Source organism: Hordeum vulgare, chromosome 5H, assembly GCF_904849725.1.
Source record: "Hordeum vulgare subsp. vulgare chromosome 5H, MorexV3_pseudomolecules_assembly, whole genome shotgun sequence".
NCBI classification, from domain to species: domain Eukaryota; kingdom Viridiplantae; phylum Streptophyta; class Magnoliopsida; order Poales; family Poaceae; genus Hordeum; species Hordeum vulgare.
Window position 1 is genome coordinate 534,210,479 of NC_058522.1, and position 18,270 is coordinate 534,228,748.

Genomic DNA, 18,270 nt, shown 5'->3' on the forward strand with positions numbered 1-18,270 from the left:
ATTAGAGGACGTCTAACTTGTTTTTGCAGGGTATGATTGTGATGTGATATGGCCAACGATGTGATGTGATATATTGGATGTATGAGATGATCATGTTGTAATAGAAATATCGACTTGCACGTCGATGGTACGGCAACCGGCATGAGCCATAGGGTTGTCTTTATACTAACATATGTGCTTGCAGATGCGTTTACTATTTTGCTAGGATGTAGCTTTAGTAGTAATAGCATAAGTAGCACGACAACCCCGATGGCAACACGTTGATGGATGATCATGGTGTGGCGCCGGTGACAAGAAGATCGTGCCGGTGCTTTGGTGATGGAGATCAAGAAGCACGTGATGATGGCCATATCATGTCACTTATGAATTGCATGTGATGTTAATCCTTTTATGCACCTTATTTTGCTTAGAACGGCGGTAGCATTATGAGGTGATCTCTCACTAAAATTTCAAGACGAAATTGTGTTCTCCCCGACTGTGCACCGTTGCTATAGTTCGTCGTTTCGAGACACCACGTGATGATCGGGTGTGATAGACTCAACGTTCACATACAACGGGTGCAAAACAGTTGCGCACGCGGAACACTCGGGTTAAGCTTGACGAGCCTAGCATGTGCAGACATGGCTTCGGAACACATGAGACCGAAAGGTCGAGCATGAATCGTATAGTTGATATGATTAGCATAGAGATGCTTACCACTGAAACTATTCTCGACTCACGTGATGATCGGACTTGAGATAGCGGATTTGGATCATGTACCACTCAAATGACAAGAGAGATGTACTTTTTGAGTGGGAGTTCTTAAGTAATATGATTAATTGAACTAATTGTCATGAACATAGTCTAATGGTCTTTGCGAATTACGATGTAGCTTGCGCTATAGCTCTACTGCTTTTATATGTTCCTAGAGAAAATTTAGTTGAAAATTGATAGTAGCAACCTTTGCAGACTGAGTCTGTAAAACCAAGGATTGTCCTCATTGCTGCGCAGAAGGCTTATGTCCTTAATGCACCACTCGGTGTGCTGCACCTCAAGCGTCGTCTGTGGATGCTGTGAACGTCCGACATACACGTTTCTGATGACTACACGATAGTTCAGTGCAAAGTACTTAATGGCTTAGAAGCAAGGCACCGAAAACGTTTTAAAACGTCACGGAACATAAGTGATGTTCTAAAGAGATGAAATTGTGATTTCATGCTTGTGCCCTTGTTGAGAGGTACGAGACCTTCGACAAGATTCTTTGTCCACAAAGTAAAGGAGAAAAGCTCAATCGTTGAGCGTGTGCTCAGATTGTCTGAGTACGACAATCACTTGAATCAAGTGGGAGTTAATCTTCCAGATGAGACAGTGATAGTTCTCCAAAGTTACTGCAACCTAGCTGTGAGAGCTTCGTGATGAACTATAACATATCAAGGATAGATACAATGATCCTTGAGCGATTCGTGATGTTTGACACTGCGAAAGTAGAAATCAAGAAGGAGCATCAATAGTTGATGGTTTGTAAAACCACTAAGTTTCAAAGGGCTAGAAGGGACACTTCGTGAAATGGCAAAACAGTTGCTGCGCTAATGAAGAGACCCAAGATTAAACCCAAACCCGAGACTAAGTGCTTCTGTAATAAGGGGAACAGTCACTGAGGCGGAGCAACTCTAGATACTTGGTAGATAAGAAGGCTGGCAAAAGTCGAGAGAAGTATATTTGATATACATAATGTTGATGTGTACTTTACTAGTACTCCTAGTAGCACGAGGGTATTGGATACCGGTTCGGTTGCTAAGTGATTAGTAACGCGAAATGAAAGCTACGGCATAAACGGAGACTAGCTAAAGGCGAGGTGACGATACGTGTTGGATGTGTTTCCAAGGTTGATATGATCAAACGTCGCACGCTCCCTCTACCATCGGGATTGGTGTTGAACCTAAATAATTGTTATTTGGTGCTTGCGTTAAGCATGAACATGATTGGATCGTGTTTATCGCAATGCGATTATTCATTCAAAGAGAATAATGGTTACTCTATTTGCTTGAATAATCACCTTCAATGGTTTATTGAATCTCGATTGTAGTGTTACACATTGGTACCAAAAGATACGAGTTAATGATGATAGTACCACTTACTTGTGGCACTGCCGCTTGAGTCATGTTAGTATAAATTGCATGAAGAGGCTCCATGCTGATGGATCTTTACTCACCTGATTTCGAATCACTAGTGACATGCAAATCATACCACATGAGCAAGGCCTTGTTTTCATTGAGATGAAACAAGATAGTAACTTATTGGAAGTGATACATTATGATGTATGCAGTCCAATGGGTGCTGAGGCACGCAGTAGATATCATTATGTTCTTACTTCACTGACGACTTGAGTAGATACAGGAGTATTTACTTAATGAATCACAAGTCTGAAATATTGAAAAGTTCAATTCCGTTTGAGAGTGAAGTTCGTCGTAACAAGAGGATAAACTGTCTACGATATGATCATAGAAATGAATATCTGAGTTACGAGTTTTGGTACGCAGTTAAGACAATGTGGAAATTGTTTCGCAGTTCATGCCACCTGGAACATCATAGTGTGATGATGTGTCTGAACGTCATAGCCACGCACTATTTGGTATGGTGCATACTATGATGTCTCTTATCGAATTACCACTATCGTTTATGGGTTATGCATTAGAGACAACCGCACTCACTTTAAATAGGGCACCGCGTATTTCCGTTGAGATGACGCAGTATAGACTGAGGTTTAGAGAAATCTAAACTGTCGTTTCTTGAAAGTTTGGGGTTTCGACACTTATGTGAAAAAGTTTCAGTCTGATAAGCTCGAACCCAAAGCGGATAAATGCTTCTTCATAGGGTATCCAAGACAGTTGGGTACATCTCCTATCTCAGATCCGAAAGCAAAGTGTTTGTTTCTAGAAACGGATCCTTTCTCGAGGAAAGGTTTCTCTCGAAAGAATTGAGTGGGAGGGTAGTAGAACTTGATGAGGTTATTGAACCATCACTTCAACCAGTGTGTAGCAGGGCGCAGGAAGTTGTTCCTGTGGCGCCTACACCAATTGAAGTGGAAGCTGATGATGGTGATCATTGAGCTTCGAATCAAGTTACTACAAACCTCGTAGGTCGACAAGGTCGCGTACTGCTGCAGAGTAGTACGGTAACCCTGTCTTGGAGGTCATGTTGTTGAGCAACAGTGAACCTACGAGTTATGGAGAAAGCGATGGTGGGCCCAGATTCCGACAAATGGCTGGAAGCCATGAAATCCGAGAGAGGATCCATGTATGAAAACAAAGTGTAGACTTTGAAAAGAACTACTTGATAGTCATGAGACTATTGAGTAAAGATGGATCTTTGAAAGGAAGACAGGCCATGATGGTGATAAGTCACTATTAAGAAAAGCTCGACTTGTCGCAAAGATGTTTCCGACAAGATCAAACAGTTGACTATGATGAGACTTTCTCACTCGTAGCGATGCTAAAGGTCTGTTAGAATTATGTTAGTTGTTGATGCATTATTTATGAAATATTGCACGTAGGATGTCAAAAACATTGTTTCCTCGACGGTTTCCTTGAGCAAACATTGTATGTGATACAACCAGAAAGTTTTTGTCGATCCTAAAGATACTAGCAAGTATGCAAGCTCCAGTGATCCTTCAATGGACTGGTGCAAGCATCTCGGAGTTGGAATGTACACTTTGATGAGATGATCAAAGATTTTAGGTTTGTACAAGGTTTATGAGAAACTTGTATTTCCAAAGAAGTGAGTGGGAGCACTATAGAATTTCTGATAAGTGTATGTGGTAGACATATTGTTGATCAGAAGTAATGTAGAATTTCTGTAAAGCATATAAGGTTGTTTGAAAGGAGTTTTCAAAGGAATACCTGGATTGCGCTACTTGAACGTTGAGCATCAAAGATCTATGGAGATAGATCAAAAACGCTTAATGAAAGTTTCAATAAAATGCATGCCTTGACAAGTTTTTGAAGGAGTTCAAAGTAGATCAGCAAAGAAGGAGTTCTTGGTTGCGTTGTAAGGTGTGAATTTTGAGTAAGACTCAAAACCCGACCACGGAAGAATAAAGAGAATAGACGAAGGTCGTCTTCTATGCCTTAGCTGTAGACTCTAAAGTATGCCATGCTGAGTACCGCACCTGATGTGTGCCTTGACTCAAAGTCTGTTGAGAGGTACAAAAAGTGATCCATGATTGAATCACTGATCAGCGGTCAAAAGTTATCCTTAGTAACTAAATAGACTAAGGAATTTTTCTCGATTATGGAGGTGGTTAAAGAGTTCGTCGTAAAGGGTTACGTCGATGCAAGCTTTGACACTAATCCGAATAACTGTGAGTAGTGAAACGGATTCGTATAGTAGAGTAGATATTTGGAGTATTTCCGAATAGCACATAATAGCAGCATCTATAAGATGACATAAAGATTTGTAAAGAACGCACGGATCTGAAAGTTTCAGAACCGTTGACTAAAACCTCTCTCACGAGCAAGACGTGATCAGACCCCAGAACTATATGGGTGTTGGATTCGTTGGAATCACATGGTGATGTGAACTAGATTATTGACTCTAGTGCAAGTGGGAGACTGTTGGAAATATGCCCTAGAAGCAATAATAAATTAGTTATTATTATATTTCTTAGTTCATGATAATCGTTTATTATCCATGCTATAATTGTATTGATTGGAAACACAATACTTGTGTGGATACATAGACAAAACACTGTCCCTAGTAAGCCTCTAGTTGACTAGCTCGTTGATCAAAGATGGTCAAGGTTTCCTGGCCATAGGCAAGTGTTGTCACTTGATAACGGGATCACATCATTAGGAGAATCATGTGATGGACTAGACCCAAACTAATAGACGTAGCATGTTGATCGTGTCATTTTGTTGCTACTGTTTTCTGCGTGTCAAGTATCTGTTCCTATGACCATGAGATCATATAACTCACGGACACCGGAGGAATGCTTTTTGTGTATCAAACGTCGCAACGTAACTGGGTGACTATAAAGATGCTCTACAGGTATCTCCGAAGGTGTTCGTTGAGTTAGTATGGATCGAGACTGGGATTTGTCACTCCGTGTGACGGAGAGGTATCTCGGGGCCCACTCGGTAATACAACATCACACACAAGCCTTGCAAGCAATGTAACTTAGTGTAAGTTGCGGGATCTTGTATTACGGAACGAGTAAAGAGACTTGCCGGTAAACGAGATTGAAATAGGTATGCGGATACTGACGATCGAATCTCGGGCAAGTAACATACCGAAGGACAAAGGGAATGACATACGGGATTATACGAATCCTTGGCACTGAGGTTCAAACGATAAGATCTTCGTAGAATATGTAGGATCCAATATGGGCATCCAAGTCCCTCTATTGGATATTGACCGAGGATTCTCTCGGGTCATGTCTACATAGTTCTCGAACCCGCAGGGTCTGCACACTTAAGGTTCGACGTTGTTTTATGCGTATTTGAGTTATATGGTTGGTTACCGAATGTTGTTCGGAGTCCCGGATGAGATCACGGACGTCACGAGGGTTTCTGGAATAGTCCGGAAACGAAGATTGATATATAGGATGACCTCATTTGATTACCGGAAGGTTTTCGGAGTTACCGGGAATGTACCGGGAATGACGAATGGGTTCCGGGAGTTCACCGGGGGGGGGGGCAACCCACCCCGGGGAAGCCCATAGGCTTTGGGGGGACACACCAGCCCTTAGTGGGCTGGTGGGACAGCCCCAAGGGGGCCTATGCGCCAAGAGAAAGAAATCAAAGGAAAAGAAAAAAAAAGAGGGAAGAAGTGGGAAGGGAGGGGGACTCCTCCCACCAAACCAAGTCCAACTCGGTTTGGGGGGGGAGTCCTCCCCCCCTTGGCTCGGCCGACCCCTTGGGAGTCCCTTGGACCCCAAGGCAAGGTCCCCCTCCCTCCTCCTATATATATGGGGCTTTTAGGGCAGATTTGAGACGACTTTCTCACGGCTGCCCGACCACATACCTCCATAGTTTTTCCTCTAGATCGCGTTTCTGCGGAGCTCGGGCGAAGCCCTGCTGAGACGAGATCATCACCAACCTCCGGAGCGCCGTCACGCTGCCGGAGAACTCTTCTAGCTCTCCGTCTCTCTTGCTGGATCAAGAAGGCCGAGATCATCGTCGAGCTGCACGTGTGCTGAACGCGGAGGTGCCGTCCGTTCGGTACTAGATCGTGGGACTGATCGCGGGATTGTTCGCGGGGCGGATCGAGGGACGTGAGGACGTTCCACTACATCAACCGCGTTCTCTAACGCTTCTGCTGTACGATCTACAAGGGTACGTAGATCACTCATCCCCTCTCGTAGATGGACATCACCATGATAGGTCTTCGTGCGCGTAGGAAAATTTTGTTTCCCATGCGACGTTCCCCAACAGTTACTTAGAGAGAGCACTCTCAAAATGATATAAGTGAAGATCGAGAATTTTTATTTTTACAAAATATGACACCGCCGTGCTCTAAAAAGATTTAAGTGAAGAACTAGAGCAAAATTATCTAGCTCAAAAGATATAAGTGAAGCTCATGGGAGCTAAATTGCCTAGCTCAAAAGATATAAGTGAAACTCAAATTCACGATGAGTGTGTGTCCCTCTCAAAAAAGTGTGCAACAAGGATGATTGTGATCAAACAAAAAGCAAAGACTCCTATAATACACGACACTCCAAGCAAGACACATATCATGTGGTGAGTAAAAATATAGCTCCGAGTAACGTTACCGATGGATTGAAGACGAAAGAGGGGATGCCTTCCCGGGGCATCCCCAAGCTTAGGCTTTTTGGTGTCCTTGAATTTGTCTTGGGATGACTTGGGCATCCCCAAGCTTAAGCTCTTTCCACTCTTTGTTTCATTGTCCATAATCACATCACTCAAAACTTGAGAACTTCAAAACACAAAACTTAAACGGAAACTCGTGATATCATTAGCATAAGAAAACAAACTACCAACTTTTTAGGTACTGTAGTAAACTTGATTTCCATTTAGATTGATGTTATATTACTGTGTTCTCACTTCTCCATGGTTCGTACCCCCCGATACTAACCATAGTTTCATCAAAATAAGTAATCAACACAACAAAAACAAAATCTGTCAAAAACAGACCAGTCTATAGCAATTTGTATATTTCGTATACCTCTGCTATCTCAAAAATTCTGAACAATTTTGAAAATTAGAGCAATTTTCATATCAATCATCAGAAAAAAGAATCAACTCAAAATCTCTTTCTGTATAGGAATTAAAAATAATTTCGTGAGCACAAAGTTTCTGTCTTTTTCAGCATGATTAAACAACTATCACCAAAACTAATCATAAAGGTTCTACTTAGCACAAACACTAATTAAGACATAAAAAAATACAATCATAACAGAATTATGATGGTGTGGACTCAACAAAACAGAAAGTGAAAAAAAAATTATTCATTGGGTTGCCTCCCAACAAGCGCTATCGTTTAACGCCCTTAGCTAGGCATAAGGCAATAGAATCAAGTATCGTCATCATTAGTGCTCAAACCTCTCATAGGGTGAACACTTAACATTTTAAGATCTTCATCTCTCTTACTAGATGGTTCACCATTGTTTTTAGGAACATAAACAAACTTAGTGGCCTTATTGTGGGCAAAATTTGGAGCGTTCTGAACAACAGCAAAAGCGGAACCCAAGTTGGTTATAACATCCTCTAGTTTGCCAATTCTAGCGGAATCATGATCTAGTTTTTCGTTAACTATGGGTTCCTTCTCCTTTAAAATTTTCAAAATCATTCCCACCTTGGATCCATATTGAGTGATTTGATTGTGGATCTTTTTATCCAAATTTTCAATGAGTTCTATCGTAGCAACTTTATTTTCGATAATATCCAGCCTACGCATCACATGTTCCAAGGATAAAGTAGTTCCATTAACGATGAGTGTGGGTGAGCCTACCAAATTTATTAAAGCACCATAAGAATCAATGGTATGGCTACCCAAGAAATTTCCGCCTACGATGGTGTCAAGAACATACCTATTCGAAGGGGAAATACCCACATAAAAATTACGAAGTAGAACGGTAGTAGATTGCTTACGAGTAGATCTATTCTGAGCATTGCAAATTCTATACCAAGCATCTTTTAAGTTTTCTCCCTCATTTTGTTTAAAATTAAGAACTTTGCTCTCGGGAGTAACGATCGTAGCGATAGGGCTAGCCATAAGGATAGGTAGACTAACCCACACAAGCAAACAAAAAACAAGCGAAAGAAAGGACGAACGAAAAAGGAAAATATTTTTGTAAATTTTGTTTTTTAGAAGTGGGGAAGAGGAAAACGAGAGGCAAATGGCAAATAATGTAAATGCAAGAGATGAGTTTGCGATAGGTACTTGGTAGATATGCTTCACTTGAATACTCCCCGGCAACGGCGCCATAAATTCTTCTTGCTACTTCTCGAGCTTGCGTTGGTTTTTTCCTTGAAGAGGAAAGGGTGATGCAGCAAAGTAGGAATAAGTATTTCCCTCAGTTTGAGAACCAAGGTATCAATCCAGTAGGAGTATCAAGATGAGGCACCAATGAACCTGCGCAAAAACAAACAAACTTGCACCCAACGTGATAAAGGGGTTGTCAATCCCTTCACGATTACTTGCAAGGTGAGATCTCAAGGTGATAAAATGTAAAAAAGGAATAAAAGTGCAGCAAGGTATTTTTGGTAGATCTGAATATATGATGTGTAAAATAGACCCGGGGGTCATAGTGTTCACTAGAGGCTTCTCTCATGATAGCAAGTATTACGGTGGGTGAACGAATTAGTGTCGAGCAATTGATAGAATCACGCAAAGTCATGACGATATCTAAGGCAATGATCATACATATAGGCATCACGTCCGAGACAAGTAGACCGATACTCTCTGCATCTACTACTATTACTCCACACATCGACCGCTATCCAACATGCATCTAGTGTACTATGTTCATAACAAACGGAGTAACGCCTTAAGCAAGATGACATGATGTAGAGGGATAAATTCATGCAATATGACATAAACCCCATCTTTTAACCCTAGATGGCAACAACATGATGCGTGCCTCGCTACCCCTTCTGTCACTAGGTGAGGACACCGCACGGTATGAACCCAAAACCAAGTACTTCTCCCATTGCAAGAATTATAGATCAAGTTGTCCAAACGAAACCCATAACTCGAAGAGAATTACAAGGATACGAAATCATGCATATAACAAATCAGAGGAGACTCAAATAATATTCATAGATAATCTGATCATAAATCCACAATTCATCGGATCTCGACAAACACACCGCAAAAGAAAGTTACATCGGATAGATCTCCATGAAGATCAAGGGGAACTTTGTATTGAAGATCCAAGAGAGAGAAGAAGCCATCTAGCTACTAGCTATGGACCCGTAGGTCTGTGGTGAACTACTCACGCATCATCGGAGAGGCAATGGTGTTGATGAAGAAGCCCTCCGTGTCCGAATCCCTCTCCGACAGGGCACCAAAACGGTCCGAGATGGGATCTTGCGGAGACAGAAGCTTGCGGCGGCGGAAAAGTATTTCCGTGGCTCTCTCTGGTGGTTTCGAGATTTTAGGGAATTTGTAGGCGAAAGAGGTAGGGAAAAGGAGCCACGGGGGGCCCACGAGCATGCTAGGAGCGCCCCCTAGGGCGCGCCTAGGGGGCTCGTGACCTCCCGTGAGACCTCCTGCCTTGGTTCTCAAGTCCTGTGCGTATCTTCTGTTATGAAAAAAATCATCCCATAGATTTTATTCCGTTTGAACTCCGTTTAACATTCTTTTCTGAAAAAGGTCAAAAACACGGAAAAAACAGAAACTGACACTAGGCACTGAGTTAATAGGTTAGTCCCAAAAATGATATAAAATGGCATATGAATGCATATAAAACATCCCAGGTTGATAATATAAAGCATGGAACCATCAAAAATTAAAGATACGTTGGAGACGTATGAGGGCCTAACTTGTGAGAATCACGATTCTGAATAGGACCGAAGTTTCGTTGGTAGGATCGTGAGTCGTAGAATCATAAGTACCAGGATCGTAGAACCTTAGATTGTATGAGCAAAATTGTAGAATAGGAGGGGATAGTTTGGATCGTAATGTCTTACGATTCTAAGACTTGAGTAACGATTCTGACTAGTTTGGACGGGGCCCATTTACCATAAACACACTTAAAAGCTAACGGTTCAACCACTTGGTTTTTTTTGGAACATCCCGCCACTTTTGTGGTAGTTTTTGGAAAACTTAAGAAAACAAGTAGTTTTTTGTAGCACTAGCGTGTAAAAGCATCTAGAGCTAGGCACCCCAAACCCGCCTCATACGCTCACGAAGGCCGCCCGGTCATTGACCGATTACGAAATTTCTACCCAGACAAGCTTCTTAAACGGGCCTCAAATGCCCGGACTGACTGTCACCCCTCATATCCAGTCCAAATATGAGGCGGATATGAGGGAGCTCGGGCACGCCCGCCACGTCATACCCGACAGCCCGACCCCACCACAAAATGCCCCAAATCCACCCGACAGAACTGTCACATCCATTTGCTCGTTCCTCTTTTCTTCCTCCGCCGCGTTGTCCGTCTCAAAGCTCCACCGCCGCGCGCTCCGCCGCCGTTCCTAGCCTCTGCCATGTTAGGTCCGTCATAGCAGTATTCTATCTTGTCCTCCCCACGGAAGACGTCGACGCCTGCTGGGAAGACACCGTGGTATGTCCGACAACTCTCTCACTCCGCCTTGCACTCGATGTGTTCGACACAATGTCTGACCAAATTTTTTGTCAAATTTTTAGGGGAAATTATGGATTCCGATGCTTCGTCCAGCGAAGAGTATGGACCGACGGAGCTTGGTCAGACGATTCAAGATGATTTCTTCGATGGCATATATCCTAAGTGAGCTGCATTTGTGGAGACCATATTCGAACTACAGGGAAACAAACAAAAGCACTTCGCAACAATGCATGAAGCAGCTAGGAAGGATGTGGAGAGGGCATTCGGAGTGCCGCAAGCTCGTTGGGAATTGTTCGTGGGGCTACAATGATGTGGGAATCGGAAACTTTGTGGCAGCTGATGACATGTTGTGTTATTTTGCATAATATGATCGTCGAGGATGAGGGTGATGATGTAGCCCAAACAAATGATTTTAAAGCATGTGGAAAACAAGTTGAAATCCTGGAATATCAAGATGCAGTTCAGCTTATGAACTTTCTGCAGGTGCATTAGAATCTCCAAAATCATCACGTGCACGCGCAACTACTCAATGATCTGGTGAAGCATATCTGAGCCCAAATGGAAATCAAAGACTAGATGATTGATTGTGCACTTCAAATAAATTTATGTAAACATTATTTATGTTCGGTACCAACATTTTTTATTCACATGTGACAATGGTTTGTGTGATCGGCGTGCATGGATTTGAGAGTCTCGGAGAGGAGATATGTGGATGGGGCAACCAAAATATGAGGGGCCATCCCGGTGCTTCCGCGGACGTATACCGGGCCAGATTTGTGTTATAGTTTTTTGCTATTTACTCCTTATTCGATACACCTGTAAGTTACCGTTATGATCACGGATGACGATAGAACAACTCCAAAGTTCATCATCTGGTATTAACTTCACTGTGTTATTAACTATCAACTTGCAATGAAAGGATCTCATAGTATAAAAAACAATCTCTTTCAACATGAGTTTTCTTCCAACATCCTGCCCTCAATGTTGTTGGCATCATCGTTACCAGTTCCTTTTGGCACGGAGTTGAAGATGCCACTTAAAGCTCACTTAGCTCCTTTTGTTTTTGAGGAAGAACTTGCAATGCCGAGAAGAATAAAACAAACTCGCATCAGGACCTTAATGAGCCGGCCCATGAAACAAAAGGATGCAAGAGCGTGTGGCAAAAAAAAGGTAGTAACATGTTTGTTTCTCAAATTTCTTCCCCTATTTTTCTTTCATCTACACAAAATTTACAGCGCCAACCAACCGAAATGCACAACCCGACACTAGTACTGACGCACAAATCATCGAACAAAAGGGAACTACTCCCAAATTAGAGCTAAACCTATCATACACGCATATACTTGATCAGTTCATGAGTTCATCTGACAAGGTCAGCTGAGGTGAGGAAACGCGAGGTCCCTGGCAATCAGATACCGGAAGTTGAGGTTGTAAGGCACCCACTCGATGATCTTGCTGGACCTGCCGCCCTGCTGCTGGCACCTCTGCATCGCCATCCTCAGGCTCTCCGGGAGGTACCGCTGGACCATGTCGACAAGGCCCTGCGACGAGAGCTTGACGTCCTTGGCATACGCCTCGACGAGCTTCGGCAGCAATATCTTCTGCTCCCTCCACACGCCAACCGTTGCCCGGATGAACTCCTCCTTGGCAGCCTCCAGCTGCTGGAAAAGCCTCTTTGGGGTGTACACCCTCACCTGTAACAAAAGGGAGAGAAAGAGTGTGTAAAGGGTCTTGTTTTGGCACCACTGGTAATTATGCTTGCAGTACTTTGATGAAAGATTCCTAACATGATGAATGATTCCTATCAAGATTCCTAATCAACAAAAGGTTTTCATTTCATAATCATGTCTTGACAATGCACCAGGCTATCATTTTCTCACGACACGTGCGCCTTTTCATACCAAATCTGTGCATGCTTAAAGACTAGCCAAGAATCACATGAGTATGGATTGGAAAAAAGGCGGCATTTGCTTCGTTACAAGCAATTAAACCAACAATGACAGTGATTAGCGCACGCATAGTCGCTTACCGCGGGATCAGAATGGCTGCCCGAGCAAAGCGCAAAGCGTAAAAGAGGCTCCGATTGCGCAACGGCAAAGGCTTGCCACTCATGCCCTGCTTTGCTCGCTTTGCTTTTCATCCTTGGGTAAAGCAAAGTACGTAGCCACTGCATTAAAAGGATCAAACAGATGGAATTAGCATGCCTGCCAACGTGCCCGTAATCAGTACAGTACAAACATTTACGCCTTTAACCGGTTGGTTTTCGACACTATCATGCTTGCTATACCTGTCCAGGACAATGTGTGTTACATCCAAGAACCAAGTTCTGGATCAGGGCTACATTGATGTTGCGTCCCGCGATTTTGCAGGCGGCCTGTGGTGAACATGAACATGTTGTGTCAGGGAAAGCAGATACTTCTTCTGAACTGAATAAGTGCATCTTATTGCAGGAACATTTCATTGATTCCGCGGCAGAAACGTATCCTCTTTACCTTGACAAGTATTGATGACTTCTTCAGATTGTTCTGTGGGACGCCATACCTGAGATAAGCCTGTGAAAGTAGCACAAAGAGATCCCATCAATAAAAAGTAGACACAGTATCAAGAACTAGAAGTAAACTTCCTGGGCCAGTGAGAGAAGCACTACATGCATCAGCAGTGCGTTGTGTATGTTGACCCAAAATGCGATCTTCTCTTCGTTTGTCATCCTTCTCAGATCAACGGTTTCCAACCGGTACAAAATCAACCTGAAATATCCATTTACACTACTGAATCAGTAATAATCAAAGACAAATGAAACATTCATTCACATCCACATTCACTGGAGAATAAGGATGAGTATAGCTCACTTGTAAGTCTGGAGAAGATCCTCAACATCTCTTAGCCTCCGATTATCGCGGCAAATCGCTGGAATCTCAACCATTGTATTGTATGGTCCACTGAACTCCTTCAACCCCTCGACATGGAATGGGTTTATCAACCGGGAGTCTAGCGTAGTCTCCCGCTTGTAATTGGGACTCCACATGTCCCCCACATACTGCGGAGAAATTGCGCTGGTTGAGGAGAACGATGACGTCGGAGAAGACGAGGAGCCATGGTGAACCAACGGAGGATCTGCAAGTTTGCAGTACACGCCTGCCATGCATCTCACCATCTCCTCCGAAAGATTGTTTGGAGTCTCAGGGATATGGTCAGCTACATTTGTGCCCAGATACTCTGCTAAGCTGATCACCCCCGCTGCTGCAGCATCGCCTTCCTGCTCAACAAAATCATGAAAAGAAGCTTAGACCTTAGAATCTTACACAACAGCTCGACAGAGTAGCTACATTTCAATCATTGAATCCCTGTCAATCTTCATACCATCTCATAGCATTTTAGAATACCATATTCGAAAAGTTGTAGCAAGGTTTTTTACATTATGTAGCAGCATAAGATGGACTAAAGTTAGCATATCCATTTTCGTAGAGAAAACCATTACCTCCAAAAATGAGAAAGGCTGAGAGTGGCACGAACGCAGAGCCCTCGCAAGGCTCTCCTCCGAGGGGGATATCCTAGACGAACAGATGCCGCGGCACGACAACGCAGACTGGCAGCGGAGCGCATCATAGTCATTCGGTCTATCCAAGCACGCGGATGTCGAGCAATCCGTCAGCGGATCATTCCATTTCTTACGGGACGGCGGTGGGGGCGGGTAGCTGGACCGGAGCACGGCATCGCCTCTGCTCGAAACCCTGGCACCGGGTGCTTCCCGGAGCTGCCCGGACCACCGCGCGCTCACAGACGGCTTCAGCGCCTCCCGGCGATCAGGGGGAGACAATGCAGGCGCCTGCTGCTCGAACGCCTGCCGGTACAGGGTGAGCAGGTACTGCTCCATGTTCTTGACCTCCAGCTCCAGCGTGGCGATCTCCCGGATCAGCTCGTTGGCGGCCTGCGGAATCAAGGTGAAGTGATGACTTAATGAGCATTGCAGAAAAGAGAGGAATTAACAGCAGTTCTTGGGTGAATGTGTCTCCTACCTTTGGCATTGGATTCTCGTGCAAGAGGTTGTTGACCGGAGCGGCGTCTGGCCCCAGAGCTTTCTCCAGGGCGCCACGCACGCCCTGCTGATCCTTGAGGTGCTTTTCTAGTTGAAGAATCTGCATCAGGCAATCACGTGAGTCTGCTATACTAAAGGCAAAATTCAGCAGCAAAGGCAGCAACTAGCAAGCCTGGCGAGAGATTGGATAATAGAGACATTTCTTCAGCCAAGGAAACATTTGTCAACCAAGTTCAGAGAAACAGAGAGAGAGAGTATGTTCAGCGACTTTTTGCTCAACAAAAAATAGCATGCCATTTCATATTCTGGCAAAGAGATACTGCTATAAATCATCAAGCCTACCTACTGTCCTGCTAAAACTGAAAGAAAAAAGCGCCTAGCAAGCACGCGGATAAGAAGGAAATGCAGCTTATTATCTGCATTAAAGTACGGGGTTCCATACTAAGAAATAAAATACTACCTCAAAGGCGAGATGTCAACAGAAAATCAACGGAAAGTAGTACGTAGAATTTTACGGCGATCTACCTCTTTTCTCAGGGAGCTTTGTGCTCCTCTCGCAGGCTGCGCCTCCTTGCTCAAATCGCTCTTCACCTTAGCCTGCACGCCTTCCTGGTGAGCAGAATCAGAGCAGGGTTGCTCAGAATCAAAGAACGAAACCGCAGCAAACACATTGTTGAAGCTGCACATGAGTAGGAGGAGAAATCTCACCACTTGTTTAGGCTGGACAAATGTTTTGTCTGAAGCGTAGAGCGCATCTTTGCCGCACATCTTGTCAAGATCGCTGCCGTTCACAAGCCACAGAGAGAAGGATCTCGGCATGAAAATTCTTGAGAACAAAGCCAAAGAAAGAAGCTGGCAGAGGCGAAATCTTTCTGCGCGAACGAACCTGTTGGAACGCCTGTGCGAGCCGAGGGACTTGATTGCCTTGGCGAAGGCCCGGTGGCCCTTCTTCTCGTGCGCCTCCACCTCCATTTCTCGGCACCTCCCAAGAACTGCAACAAACACAGGGACCAGACCACCGTGAGCGGCAGCAAGACTACAGGCAAGAAGCGGCAGGGGGCACGGGAGACAAGGAGGAAGAAGAAGAGGAGAGACAGGAACAAAACATAAAACTCACTCGGCGTCGGCGGTCAGAGCTCCGAGGCAGGGAGGGAGGAGAAGGAACCAACCCAGCAGCGGCAAACGAGGAGCTCCAAGCCTCCAAGTGCAGTGTGGCTTCTTGCGGGGCGACAGTAAGCTCCAAATGATCTGTATCCACCACCTCCTCTCTCTCTCGCTGTCCTCAGGTCAACAACTAAACAGCAGCCATTTTGGAGAGGGAGTGGGAGAGGCGAGCAAGCGATTAGGCAGGCAGGCAAGGCCTCCGTTTCTCTCTCTCTCTCCACAGCTGCTCTGGAAGAAGAACCCACCCACTGCCTTCACGTTTATATACTGGCAGCACCACCCACCACCAATGGCTCACACACACCAGCTGCTGCTGTTCCAGCAAAAAGGCCTCCCGTTGACTGTGACCCCTCGTGAAAATGTCACGCACAACTTTTCCCCTGGTTCCTTGTTGCCATGGATAAATACCTCAGCTCAGCTCACAGTCCGCAGCACCTTTTCGCCCAGGCCTGGAAAATTATATCATATCATTATCATATCCCTCTCTCTCTCTCTCGTGGGCTCTTCGTTCTTGCTGCTTGCAAAACTGGGGAAAGGGAAAAACTTTTATAAACCAGCCAGCTCGGTTATTCGTGTCTTAGGCTTTCTTCTGCTAATCCACAACCGTGATCCGGTGACAGTGCTGCTGGGTTCTGAGACACGACACATGTGGGCGAAAAGCTTTACGCATTAGATTAGTCACTGATAATGGCTGGCTGGCTGCTGCCTAGTAGAGCCAACGCTTCTTGCTAATCTGACAAGAAACCACCGGGTTTGGTTTGATTAATCGTTAGTATTATAGTAGTACGATGCGTAACCGAACTTGAGGGAGGGATTTCAGCATCGCAACAGTTGATGACGGGTGATGACTGACGAGGACGCCCTAACGATAAGGGATATGCCAAAACGCCACAGTGCGTAGTGTCTAGTCTCTAGTGTGTACTGGGTTGTGGTCTTGTGGTGGTGTATGCGATGGAGCTTTGGAGGGTGGTGGTGGTGGTGGTGGACGGTGCGTGTACCTTGGGAGTTGTTAATGGAGGAGCAGGTGGGTTTTGTAGGTGCGCTGCTGACATTGGTCTTCAAAATCTGGGTACGACGGATGGTCTTGATTCCCCCTGCAAATGGGTTTGGGTGACGGTGACGGGGCAGCAAATGATATGAGAATATGAGGTCTGCAGTTTGACTGCGCGGCAAATGGCATGATTGCACGAGAGTTTTGCAGCTTGCTGCTGCTGTGTCAATGGTGGAAAACAGGCGGTTATTGGTCTATTCGAGAGAATGGTAACGAAGTAGCTTAACAACCTTCATCGATCAGTAGAAAACGTGCCATTTTCCACGACAGATCCATCCATCGAGTTTGACAACAAAAATAAAAAAAGCAGTACTGGCACTAGAATGTCAACATTTCTGCCGTCTGGCATCTAAAATAACCTCCAACAAATAAAGCACCACTAACAAAGGTAAAGGGGTGAAAAAGCCAAGTTGACGTCTTCCATTAGGCATCCGAAGTAACCTCCATCTAGAATGGATACACAAACATGCCCTACTGGATATACTACTAGCTACTCCACTACACAAATGATTCCAGACTGGAGGAAATGGCAGTCCATACATCAAACAAAACCAAGACAAACATGCATCAAAGACAAGGCGGCATTTGTCCAAAAGAATGTTTAGGGCTTCTTTAGGGGCGCAAGCCCGAAAAGAATGGAAGCAAAGCGTGGGTCGTCTCAAAAGGGACGAAAGCTGGCCAAGGGGCGAGCGGCGAGCCCCTCTCCCGTTGGCGCTTCCCCTTGCCTTGTTCGGTCGACCGTAGTCGTAGGCCTACCGGACCGGAACGGCTAGACCTAAACCACCACTGACCGCACCCATGCACGCACGTCCGGCGTCGCCGTCTTTACATCTCAAAAGGCGGCGGCGGCGGCCGGGGAGCGCTTGTCCTGTGCTCCGGGGAGCGGCGCGGCCTGCCGCGGGAATAAGGCCCGGTCTGCGTGGCGGCGAGCGGTTTGCTGGTGCGGCTTGGACGGGGCGGGGCGGGGCGGCGCATGGGGTTTGGGGGGCGTGGGTAGGACAGGCGGGTGAGGCCGTGCACGGGAAAGTGGCCGGGGAAAAGGTGAAAGTCTGGGGCTTTTGCTGGTTTTCCTCTCCGTAGACGGTGTGCGTGTGGAGCGTCGGCGTTGGTCGCGTTGTTGTACGCACACATGAACCCGTCCGTACCTGTGGTTTGGGGCAGGCGTGGGGCAGAAAAAGAGCGGAAATGTGCCTTTGCAACTTTGCTACGAGAGACGTTTTTTTAAGAACGAAAAAAATAGGTAAAACACTTGTTAGAACAATTTCAAGATTG

The 18,270-nt window shown here is 45.1% G+C and overlaps 1 protein-coding gene across 1 annotated transcript; it reads right to left on the reverse strand.

The window, feature by feature from the left end:
* Positions 1-11,918: 11,918 nt before the first annotated feature.
* Positions 11,919-16,181, reverse strand: LOC123452404. Its single transcript, XM_045129052.1, has 12 exons — positions 15,901-16,181; positions 15,670-15,775; positions 15,492-15,564; positions 15,309-15,392; positions 14,764-14,883; positions 14,226-14,675; positions 13,597-14,003; positions 13,395-13,494; positions 13,240-13,299; positions 13,035-13,121; positions 12,777-12,914; positions 11,919-12,441 (listed from the first exon to the last, which is right to left on the reverse strand). Exons 2-12 carry the CDS (start codon positions 15,753-15,755, stop codon positions 12,121-12,123), a joined length of 1,926 nt encoding a protein of 641 aa, XP_044984987.1. The 5' UTR covers positions 15,756-15,775; positions 15,901-16,181; the 3' UTR covers positions 11,919-12,120.
* Positions 16,182-18,270: the final 2,089 nt, after the last annotated feature.